This window comes from Equus przewalskii, chromosome 15, assembly GCF_037783145.1.
Source record: "Equus przewalskii isolate Varuska chromosome 15, EquPr2, whole genome shotgun sequence".
NCBI lineage: Eukaryota > Metazoa > Chordata > Mammalia > Perissodactyla > Equidae > Equus > Equus przewalskii.
In genome coordinates, this window is record NC_091845.1 from 41,252,750 (window position 1) to 41,265,194 (window position 12,445).

Genomic DNA, 12,445 nt, shown 5'->3' on the forward strand with positions numbered 1-12,445 from the left:
ATGCCTGACAGGTTTTTTTTTTCCTTTTAAAAGAGGCCTATACATAACTCAAATGTGAGAAACACTGGCTTTAAGTATTTGAGGGGTATTTGAGTTTTAGTGAGAGATCTTTAAAGATTAAGTAGAAGTGAATCTTTAAAGTCTCATTAAAATCAAGATAAAGTAAAATGCTGTTTCTGATTTGTGGTTCAGGAAATTCGGTGAACTGAAGTCCTGGAATGAGACCTTCTAGGGCCTCACTTTTGGCTTTACTTCTGTGACAGGCATTCTAACTCATCTTAGGTAAATTCTCATCCAGATTCTTCTTAAATATTTCAGATGACAAGGAAACTTAAGTAGCCAGTACAGTGACACATTCTAGTTGCAGATGCCTCACATTTTGCTTTTATAAATCAGTAAGAAAGACCAGCAACTCAATAGATAATCAATTGGCAAAGGACCTGAAAAAGCACTTCTCAGAAAAAAGAAAATACCAATGACTTATAAACATGAAAAGCTATTATGCTGGTAGACTACAATTGAAGCTACATCTGTATATGTTGCTATGTAATAATATCCAAGGCTTTAAGTGGAGAAGAACAAGGTACAGAAAGGTATGTTTCCATTTGTGTATGTGTTTTCTCTGTTAAAAGAGATGTATATGCTCATATATGCACACAATTTTTGGAAGGATGTTCAAAACTTAATAGTTGCCCCTGGGGAGAGAGACCTAATTTTAGTTGTGTATCTCTTTGTATTATAATTTCTTCTCCTGGGCGCATATATTGCTTTTTCAAATAAATGAAGAAAACTAATGAAAAATGTTCTGACTTAAAATGAACTAAAATCTGTCATTCTTTACTTCTATCTGTTGGTCACGGGTCCGACTTTTGGAATTTGTTTACTTTCATCACAGTTTGTCAGGATTATTCTTTTCAATTTGCTTGTCCAAAGTAGAACTCCTGAGGATTAGGAAAGGTTTCCAGTCACTTCAGTATTTCCAGCACCTCATGTGTGTGGATACCGTGCAGACAAGCATGAATGTTCTTAAATGTCCACTGTAAGGAGGAATATAAATATGAATGACACTCCAAATGCTTGGACGTCTCCTGGTACCTTTTCTCTTCTGGAAAAAATTTCACATGGTACTAACTTAAATCAATTCTGGTATTCTGTAAGTTGTAATACGCAATTATTTTATGAATCACTAAGAAAGGAAAAATCTCTACCAATTAAACTATGATATTGATAGTAGGATGCATCCTGCAGAGGTGTTATATATGGGGGAAATGTACATCATAGAATCGATAAAATACAGTAGTTCTGAGATCACATCTGTGAGGCTTTAGGGGTTTTGGAGTAGAAAAAAGTGTTTAACCTTCGCACTGCTTCAGATCTTGTCCATGTATTGCCAGCTTTTTTCCCCCTTCATTACTTGATTTTTGTATGGCTACCATAGACACAAGTGAATGGACTGAATTATGATGGAGTCAGGCCTGCATTTGGGGAAAGGGTTTTGTACGTTTCTTTTAAAGGACATTTAAAATAGATTATTATACTCCAGTCTTGCCACGTAGCCTACGGAGTGACCTGCTTAAAATATAAATCTGGCTATGATAGCCTAAAACTCTTTTATACCTTCCCTTTCCCCAATGTGCCTTGGTGCACTGGTGTACATCAGACTCTTGGCTTTTGATTCCTCAGGGTTACCTTTGTTAGAACATAACTGTGAGCTCAGAGAGCCATGTACTGTGGTGTGGAGTAGCATGTATACCTTCCATTCAGCAAAGGGACTGTTGAATGGATACCAAAAAAGATTGAGAACCGCTAATCCGTAAGATAAAATGTTTTCCCTCATAAGAAACCTGGCCTCTGGACCTGGCTACTTCTCCCTACTTTACCTAATTATTGGCTTCTTTTTGCCTTACGCGTCATACTCAGGTGATATTGAACTGTTTATAGTTTCCTTGCCCATATTGTTCCTATGTTTTAATCTCTGTGTGTTGCCTGGGATCTCCCTCTGCCTAGGTTCTCCCTACAAATACACTGTTCAAAAACTAGTATTTTCTTTTAGGAAGGATTCTTTGCATTCCTGTCCTTCCACTAAACTGAGTTACTTATCTTTCTCTTTGCTGTTACACTGTGCATGTTTCTATCCTTGTATTTATTCCATTATTTTGGAATTACTTCTGTAACAAAATTATATTTTGTATTTACAGTCTTGCGCCACATAGTGACCCTTCCGTCAGTGATGAACCACATACGACGGTGGTCCCATAAGATTAGTACCATTATAGCCTAGGTGTGTAGTAGGCTATACCATCTAGGTTTGTGTAAGTACACTCTATGATGTTTGCAAGATGAAATCGCCTACGATGCATTTCTCACAACATGTCCTTGTTGTTAAGTGACACATGACTATACAGGAAACTATAAGCTTCTTAAGAGCAGAGTCTCAGCTTTATTCACTTTTTATCTCCAGTATCCAGCATAGTGCATGGCACTGTGTTTGATAAATATTTGCTATACTAAATGTAACTGAGGTTGTGAAGGAATGGATAGTCCAAATAGAATATATCTGTAGGTTGTAAATATCCTAAGTTTTAATTAAAAAAACTTTTCTTTCAATCTGTTCTAAGTAATTATAATTTCTTTTTATTCTTTTGCATGCTTTCTTGGCTGGATGGCAATAGAGAAGAAGAAAATGAGGTAAGTATAGTTTAACTAGTTATTCAGTGATTATGGGATTGAAAACATTCAAAACTTAGTTATCGTTTTGAATGTGAAATGAAGTAATAGTTTTTGCTTAATTTTGTTTTTGGATCTACAGTAACTCATTCCACTGAGGGATGTTGAATGTCTCAAGAAAATGATTTTTAAACTTTTGGAGCTTCAAGAGATTTAGGCAAGGTAAAGAAAGCTGGCAGCCCTGGAGACAGCTTTTTACCTATTGTGCTTCCATGTAAGATTTAATTTGAAAAGTGGATTCTTTTTCTTAAAAGTATTTGAAGGCCACTGCTCTACGGTAATGCACATGAAAACATTTACTTTCCCACTTGAATGGTTACTGTGTAATTTTGAGAACTGATTTCAGATTTTACCATGTTGAAGGGAAAACTATTCTTTTAAATAGCCAGAATTGATTAAAGAACATCAGTTAGAAAAATGTTGCAGATGGCAAGTGTACTATCTTTAATTGAGGCTTGAATTTGTTGCTGTAGATTTTTCTGATATTATGTCTACAATCTAGGTTATATCTTTAACTTTGAAAGCCCACCACTTGCTTTGGTGGTTTGGCAAATAATGGAGGGAGAAATCTTCTTCTTAGATAGATACTTGTAGTTGTCACTCATACAGTAGGATCAGACTATTTATCTGATGTGTGGGGCCCATGTAGAGACAATGGTAGTGTGCCAGGGCAGAGTTAATTTCCAGGAAGGCAGAAAGGCCTGGTCCTCATTTGGTTACCTCATCTATAAAATTAGATGGGAGATTGCCAGTGGTTTCCCGAATCTGGGAAGTCCATCAGAATTGCCTGAGGTGCTTGTTTTCCAAAAAGAAGACAAAACAAACTTTCTTGCTTCACCATAGATGTATTGAATCCATATTCCCTGGAGTTTTGTTACAGATCTGCATTTTTACCAAGCACCCAAGTGATTCTGTGTGATGCTGGAAGACCACTGCTTATAAAGAATTCTGATGTTTCCTCTCAAAGAGGACACGAGAACAAACTATTTTCATTACTAAGATGTTAGCGGTTGCGCTCTCTCCACATGTCCTTTTGTATTGTAACTTGAAATACACATCAAATTTTTTTTTTATTGTTAGAAATTCTGCATGGAAAACAGTTATAAAACTGGATAAAATTCTTTAAGAGACAAGAATGGAAAAATGTGGGTAATTGTTGAAACTAGGGTGATACATAGAGGTTTATTGTAGTATTCTCGATACTTTTGAGTGTGTTTGAAAATTTCCATTATAAAAATTTTTAAAAATGCTTCTGTACCTTGGTCAAATTCGTATTGTTTGTCATTAAAGAGAACTTTTCATTTCTGTGACATTTTAAACTGTGATGCTAGCCATTTGAAAGTAACTTAGTTATAGTAGTAACTGCTTGTTTCGTTCATTTTTTAGGCAAAGATTGAAAATGTGCATAAAACGGGTTTCATCAAAGGACCAATGTTCAAAGGTGTTGCCTCTAGTCGATTTTTGCCCAAAGGCACCAAAACAAAAGTTAATTTGGAGGAACAGGGACGACAGAAGGTGTCATTCAGCTTCAGCCTTACAAAGAAAACTTTGCAGAACAGATTTCTGACTGCACTTGGCAATGAAAAGCAAAATGATGCTCAGAACTCCCCAACTGCACCTCTTCAAGCAGACTTGACCCCTAAAATTAAAATGGACATTGGAGATACCTTATCTACTACAGAAGAATCTTCCCCACCAAAATCAAGAGTAGAATTGGGCAAAATTCATTTTAAGAAGCATCTGCTTCATGTAACATCCAGGCCACTGCCAACTACTCTGACAGCAGTGGCATCTCCACCTCCTCCCATAGTACCGTTACCAGCAGTCATAGCAGAATCAACAACTGTAGACTCGCCACCCTTGTCTCCACCTCCACCACCTCCACCTCCCCAAACCACAACGTCCTCACCACCAGCAGCAATAACAGAGCCAGTGGCCTTGCCACACACACCAATAACAGTTCTGATGACAGCACCAGGAGATGTAGCAGTTAGAGCCCTGAAGGAGCCATCAGTTACAGTTGTACCAGAATCTTCAGAAGTGGACACTAAGCAGGACACTGTGTCTAATAGTTCAGAAGAGCACATAACTCAAAATTTGAATGAGCAAGCAGATATTCCCTCACAAAGAGAAGATTCCCATATTGGGAAGGAAGAAGAAATTCCAGATAGTTCAAAGAGTAGTCTGGGCTCTAAAAAAACAGTTTCTAAGAAGAAATCCTCACAATCTGAAGGCACCTTTTTTGGTTCAGAATCTGATGAAGATTCTGTAAGGACTTCCTCAAGTCAAAGATCACATGATTTAAAATTTTCAGCAAACATTGAAAAAGAAAGAGATTCAAAGAAGAGTTTAGCACCTTTAAAAAGTGAGGATTTAGGAAAATCTTCACGATCTAAAACAGAGAGAGATGATAAATATTTTAGCTACTCAAAACTTGAAAGAGATACTCGGTATATATCTTCTCGATGTAGATCAGAGAGAGAGCGAAGGCGGAGTAGATCTCGTTCTAGATCTGACAGAGGCTCTAGAACTAGTTTATCCTATTCCCGGTCAGAACGATCCCATTATTACGACTCTGATCGTCGCTACCACAGGAGTTCCCCTTATCGAGAGAGGGCACGCTATTCTCGGCCACATACAGATAACAGGGCACGAGAAAGTTCTGACTCAGAAGATGAGTATAAGAAGACGTACTCGAGGCGCACCTCATCTCATTCCTCTTACAGAGACCCAAGGACATCATCATCCTATTCCAAATCTGACCGGGACTGCAAAACTGAGTCCTCTTACTTAGAGATGGAGAAAAGAGGAAAGTATTCTTCAAAACTAGAAAGAGAATCTAAAAGGACTTCAGAAAATGAAGCAATGAAAAGATGTTGTTCTCCCTCTAATGAACTGGGATTCCGACGGGGGTCATCATATTCCAAGCACGACAACAGTGTTTCCCGTTATAAATCTACCCCTTCAAAATCTATACCCAAGTCTGATAAATTTAAAAATTCTTTCTGTTGTACAGAATTGAATGAGGAAATTAAACAGTCTCATTCTTTTAGTTTACAGACTCCTTGTTCAAAAGGTAGTGAATTAAGAATGATTAGTAAAATTCCTGAAAGAGAAAAGACTGGATCTCCATCTCCATCAAATCGATTAAATGATTCACCTACTTTTAAAAAGCTAGATGAATCGCCTATTTTTAAGTCTGAATTTATAGGACACGATAGCCATGATAGTAATAAGGAATTAGATTCTTTATCTAAAGTGAAGAGTGATCAATTAAGAAGTTATTGTCCCATAGAATCAAATATAAATGGATCTCCTGGGGCAGAATCTGATTTGGCAACATTTTGCACTTCTAAAACTGACACTGTTTTGATGTCTTCTGATGATAGTGTGACTGGATCGGAGATATCGCCTTTGGTCAAAGCATGCATGCTTTCATCAAATGGATTTCAGAATATTAGTAAATGTAAAGAAAAAGACTTGGATGATACTTGCATGCAGCATAATAAGTCAGAAAGCTCATTTAGAGAAACAGAACCTCCATTGTCACCAGACCAAGATAAACTCATGTCTTTGCCAATTATGACTATAGATTATTCCAAAACAGTAGCTAAAGAACCAGTTGATATGAGAGTTTCTTGCTGTAAAACCAAAGATTCAGATATATACTGTACTTCAAATGACAGCAACCCTTCTTTGTGTCATTCCGAAGCTGAAAACATTGAACCTTCAGTTGCGAAGATTTCTTCAAATAGCTTTATGAATGTGCATTTGAAATCAAAAACAGTTATACGTGATAGTAGAAATCTGACAGATCAACACTCAAAATTGGCATATGAAGAATATAAGCAGATTGTTGGTAGCACTAGTTCAGCTTCTGTTAATCATTTTGATGATTTATATCAACCTATAGAGAGTTCAGGTATTGCTTCATCTCTTCAGAGTCTTTCACCAGGAATAAAAGTGGACAATTTAACTCTCTTGCAATGTGTAGAGAACACACCTTCAGTTTTGGATGCTGTGCCGAAGAGTAAAACCACAGAGTTTTTAAAGTATGCAGAGAAAGAAACAATAGTAGAAGTAGATAGTGGCCTTCCTCATTCAGGAAGGGGATTTGCTTCCTGGGAAAACAGGCATAATAATGGGTTATCTGGGAAATGTGTGCAAGAGGCTCAAGAAGAAGGGAATTCCATATTGCCTGATAGAAGAAGAAGACCAGAAATCTCTTTAGATGAAGAAGGAGGAAGAGGACATGCACATACTTCTGATGATTCAGAAGTTGTATTTTCTTCTTGCGATTTGAATTTAACCATGGAAGACAGTGACAGTGTAACATATACCTTAAAATGTGACAGTAGTGGTCATGCCTCAGAGATTGTGTCTACTGTCCATGAAGATTATTCTGGTTCTTCTGAAAGTTCAAGTGATGAAAGTGATTCAGAAGATACAGATTCTGATGATAGCAGTATTCCAAGAAACCGTCTTCAGTCTGTTGTGGTTGTGCCAAAGAACTCTACTTTGCCCATGGAAGAAACAAGCCCTTGTTCTTCTCGGAGCAGTCAGAGTTACAGACACTATTCTGACCACTGGGAAGATGAGAGATTGGAGTCAAGGAGATATTCATATGAGGAAAAATTTGAGAGTATAGCTAGTAAAGCCTGTTCTCTAACTGAGAAGTTCTTCCTTCATAAAGGAATAGAGAAGAATCCAGAAATTTCTTTTACACAGCCCAGCAGAAAACAAATAGATAATCACCTCCCTGAAATTGCTCACCCTCAGAGTGATGGAGTTGATAGTACAAGTCATACAGATGTGAAATCTGACCCTCTAGGTCATCTAAATTCTGAGGAAACAATGAAAGCCAAGATAGCTTCTAGACAGCAAGAAGAGCTGCCACTTTATTCTTCTGATGATTTTGAAGATGTCCCAAATAAGTCTCGGCAACAGACCACTTTCCCTAATAGGCCAGATAGTAGACTGGGAAAAACAGAGTTAAGCTTTTCTTCGTGTTGTGAGATCTCCCGAGTGGATGGTTTTCATTCATCGGAAGAGCTCAGAAACCTAGGGTGGGACTTCTCTCAACAAGAAAAGCCTACCACTACATATCAGCAGCCTGACAGCAGCTATGGAGCCTGTGGTGGGCACAAGTACCAGCAAAGTGCAGAACAGTATGGTGGGGCACGTAGTTACTGGCAAGGCAATGGCTACTGGGATCCAAGATCTGCAGGTAGACCTCCTGGAACTGGTGTTGTGTATGATCGAATTCAAGGGCAGGTACCAGATTCCTTAACAGATGACCGTGAAGAGGAGGAGAATTGGGATCAACATGGAGGATCTCACTTTTCAAGCCAGTCCAATAAATTTTTTCTATCCCTTCAGAAGGACAAGGGGTCAGTGCAAGCACCTGAAATAAGCAGCAATTCCATTAAGGACTCTTTAGCAGTGAGTGAAAAGAAAGATCTTTCAAAAAATTTAGAAAAAAGTGATATGAAAGATAGAGGGCCTCCTAAAAAAAGGAGGCAGGAATTGGAGAGTGATTCTGAAAGTGATGGTGAGCTTCAGGACAGAAAGAAAGTTAGAATGGAGGTAGAGCAGGGAGAGACAGCAGTGCCTCCAGGGTCAGCGCTGGTTGGGCCTTCCTGTGTCATGGAGGACTTCAGGGACCCACAGCGATGGAAGGAATGTGCCAAGCAAGGGAAGATGCCTTGTTACTTTGATCTGATTGAAGAAAATGTTTATTTAACAGAAAGGTAAGTGTAATTAATACTTGTCTGACAAATTTTAACCTCTTTTTGTTAAACTGCTCAGCAGTTTAGAATATATGAACTCAATCGTATGAAATATAGTTGTGGGATAAAATGTAAATTAAAAAAATATAAAAAGTGTACTTACCTATTTAGGTTTGATGGCATAGAGTCCCTCCCCCAATTTTTTTTCCCCTGGAAAGGGATATCTAATTTTTTTTTTTTTTTTTGGTCTTATTACCCCTTTGTTTAATTTAGGCCAGCCTAGTTTTTTCGTAAATTCCTCTTACATGTGAAACTGTGACAGAAAATGAAACAAAACCCCAGCAAAGTAATCTGCTCTTAGAGAAGACAAGAGTAGTTATGTTGGATTATTTTTCCTTACTCTTCAAAAATGTTCAGAATAAACTATCTTTAGGTACTTTATAAAGCTGCAACTAGACTAGAACATAGTTTTCTTTGTCAGGTTTTTTAGTCTGTTGCTAATAGATTAAATTTGGCAATAGCATAACAGATATTTTAGAAATAAATGGTAAAATGGTTTACCACAAATTCCTAACATGAAACAAAGTGTAATGAGAATGGGAGTAATGAAAACGTATTCCTCTAGGACAGAGCTTCTTAGTCTGCTTTCTTTCACGCCTCCTCGATAATCTTCTTATTTTCCCAATATAAATAAATGTTGAATATGCTTTTTTTTGTTTTGTAATCTCTAGTCTCCTAACCACCCACCTCTTCCTTTTGGAAATTTCTCCTCTAGAGGTTTCAAAATTTTTTTTTAAAGAGGAAATTTTTCACTGTGGATAAGGTAAAAGACTTCATTTTAAGGTTAGGTCCCATCAGAACTTTTTCCTATTAAAAAAAAAAAAAGACCTTTCTTTTTTATGATGTAGAGAGCTGCTACAGTTACCTTCATTTACATCTAGTTGCACGTTAGGTTTAAATTCAAAATATTGATTATTTTAAGTAGTACTCTTCAGGAATTGTGTGAGTAGACTGATGCAACTTTTACAGGGTCTTTGTAAAAGAATAGAAATAAAATGAATCAGCCTAACTCTGAGTTTCATTCAGCAATGAGATTCAAATACATAGAAGACTGTGCATATAGAGTTGGTTGTTGGAGGCATTGGAGGGCCTTTTTGGAGTGGAAAGCATTTTTGTATATTCCAGCATTTTTAAGTGTCTTTCGCTATATGCTGGGCATTTAGGAGCCACCAAGAAGATAAATTATTGTAAAATAGTATGAGTATGGTGAAAAAAATTTTTTTCTTATGATTAATAAAATAGGCTTATGTAAAAAAAAATCCATGCCCATTGGTCCTAATCTGGCCTTCTGGAGCAATACAAAAATAAAGCTACTGCTGACTTTTCAAAATTATAGCTCTTTAAGTACTTGTAAATAGATATTTTGTTTATCTTTAGTCATCTTTCTTCAGGCTAAGCATATTCATACGCTCATTAGTGAATTATGTCTTTGATCCGGATGAATCATTGTTACACTTAGCTGAAGCTATCATGACATATCTTGAGGACTTTATAAAACAGGCACTGTAATGGAATATACATTGAAGATGAAAGCAGATTAGTTAGGAGATTAAGACAGTCACTTAGAGAACTGTTCTCTTCACTGTCTGATAGTTGAAGAGTAAGTCATAGTTCCCTGCTCTTAAGGAGTTTTCATTAGACCATCCTTGATTTTTTTTTTTTTCCATTTTGACAACAGTCAAAAAATAGAGTTCAACAAAAAGATCAGTAAAAATCACATTTTCACTTTTGGTTTGCAAACTGTGGCATAGATTTTTATGAACCTGGTAAATTTTGAACACTTTCCCTTCTCCCCCCAAATCAGTTTGTCTGCATTGAGAAAGTTTAGCCCTCTGAAACCTTTACCTGATTATTATGTAATTATTATTTTTTTAATCATTCAGTTATCTTCTAAACAAGCTTTGTACAAATGTGATGTTACTGAAGGATTCTCTAAAAGGTTTGATTGAGTTAAACTCTTAATTAAAAACTCTTATTTTTTTTAGCAACTCCTTTTCTTCCTGAGCGTTGTATCTCAACAATTATTTGTTCATCTATGAGGACTGATTCTTAAGTTTAACTTTAATTAATCAGCTATGTCACTATTTGATATTCATGAGTTTTCCTTTTTTTTCTCCTGAGCCAAATATGACTATTAACACTTGAAATTGCTCAGAATTTGAGGCTTAGCTGACCTGGACTAGGAAATAAGGCCTGAGTCCAAAATAATAGGCTTGAACTTACCCCATTCTCCCATTTGCCAGAGCTAAAGTTGTCTCTCTTATCTGTTTGCAACACACTTCTTAGTGTTTTCAATCTCACAAATGCTAGTGATTAGATGTTTTCTTCCTTTTGAATGATTGATTTAACCAGAATTATTAAATTTGAAACTAATGAGATTTAGCACGTATTTCATTGTATATGTTGTATCATTGCCAGGAGATTTATTTAACCAATTTGTATAAAATTTTACCCAATAGAAAGAAGAATAAATCGCATCGGGATATTAAGCGAATGCAATGTGAGTGTACACCTCTTTCTAAAGATGAAAGAGCTCAAGGTGAAATAGCATGTGGAGAAGATTGTCTTAATCGTCTCCTCATGATTGAGTGGTAAGTAAGTTAGAATGTTCTGCTTTTGCTTAACCATTCTATTAAATGTCTCTACATATTAAAAGGAATTATTAATGAAGAGTAAAACTTAACCTTGCTCCTTCTATCTGTTGTTGAATATTTATAAGCAATAAAATCTCCAAAATATAATAGGGTTTATAAGGAGACAAACTTCCCTTGCGTTGTGCATTAGATTATAGTGCATATTATAAGTGTTCTGTAAAATAGCCCTAATGCTAACACAGTAATATCAATTTTTATGCAGTCTCCTTTTATCTCTTGTAATGTTTGTGTCCTGAGAGGTAAGTGTTGGTATTTTTTAGCTTTTACTATAAAATGGGATAAAACGCTAACATTTAAAAAATGCATAAAGTAAAATGGCTTCCTTTCCCAAACCTCGATCCCTCCATTTGTAGTTTTTCCAGATAATTTTTATGCCTTTACCAACATAGGTAGGTGTTTCTTTTTTTTATGTATAGAAATGAAATCTTACTCTATGCACTTTTTTGAACTTTATTTCCCCTCACCCCACATGTACACCCTTCATTAAATATGTTTTGGAGACCTGTTCAGAACTACACATACAGACCTACCTAAATCTTTCCCTTGGCTTCATTATGTATTCTATTCATAGTTAACTAATAATTGTTAATCTTCTGTTGATAGACATTTGCTTCCTTATTTATTTATTTATTTAAAGATTGGCACCTGAGCTAACAACTGTTGCCAGTCATCTTTTTTTTTTTTTTTCTGCTTTTTCTCCCAAAATCCCCCCAGTACATAGTTGTATATATTTTTTTTAGTTGTGGGTCCTTCTAGTTGTGGCATGTGGGATGCTGCCTCAGCGCGGCCTGACGAGCTGTGCCATGTCCACACCCAGGATCTGAACCAGCAAAACCCTGGGCTGTAACTTCTTGGCCAGGGGGCTGGCCCCTCCATATTTATTTTATAAACAGTAAACATCTTTACATTAAAAAATGTATGATAAATTTTTTTACCAATCTGATTGATGAAAAATTCTATACTTATTTTTAACATGGAAAGAATATTAAGGTGATTTGTAGTGTGGGTAACCTTATTTTTAGTGTTAATGAAATGTTTTCTTTCAAAGCTCAGTTTTTGGTTTTGTTCATGTTATAGTGTTAGAAAAATAAATCATATACTTCAAAATAGTGAAAAAGAGAAAGCATTTTTGGTATTCCTTTATCTAAACTAAAGGTAGAGATGACAGTACACCTGTAAAAAGAGGAGACATAAGAGCACTATTTCCCTAATTTGACGTTGTTGCCCTAGTCTCTGCATTCTGGCTTTTCCTGACAACCTTGCTAAACAGATATG

The 12,445-nt window shown here is 36.3% G+C and overlaps 1 protein-coding gene across 9 annotated transcripts in view; it reads left to right on the forward strand.

Moving 5' to 3' along the window:
• Positions 1-12,445, forward strand: part of SETD2 (SET domain containing 2, histone lysine methyltransferase) — a 118,249-nt gene that overhangs the window by 27,868 nt on the left and 77,936 nt on the right. For 7 of the 9 annotated variants that reach the window (XR_011527004.1, XR_011527006.1, XR_011527005.1 and 4 more), the window contains 3 exons: positions 2,673-2,688; positions 4,114-8,477; positions 10,976-11,107. Coding sequence is in view for 6 of the 9 variants with exons in the window: in XM_070575474.1 (XP_070431575.1) it covers positions 2,673-2,688; positions 4,114-8,477; positions 10,976-11,107 (4,512 nt within the window). In the remaining 3 variants the exon portion in view is untranslated. Of the gene's footprint in view, positions 1-2,672; positions 2,689-2,814; positions 2,890-4,113; positions 8,478-10,975; positions 11,108-12,445 lie in introns of those variants that run through there. The other 2 variants (XM_008520313.2, XM_070575472.1) reach the window with 2 other exon arrangements.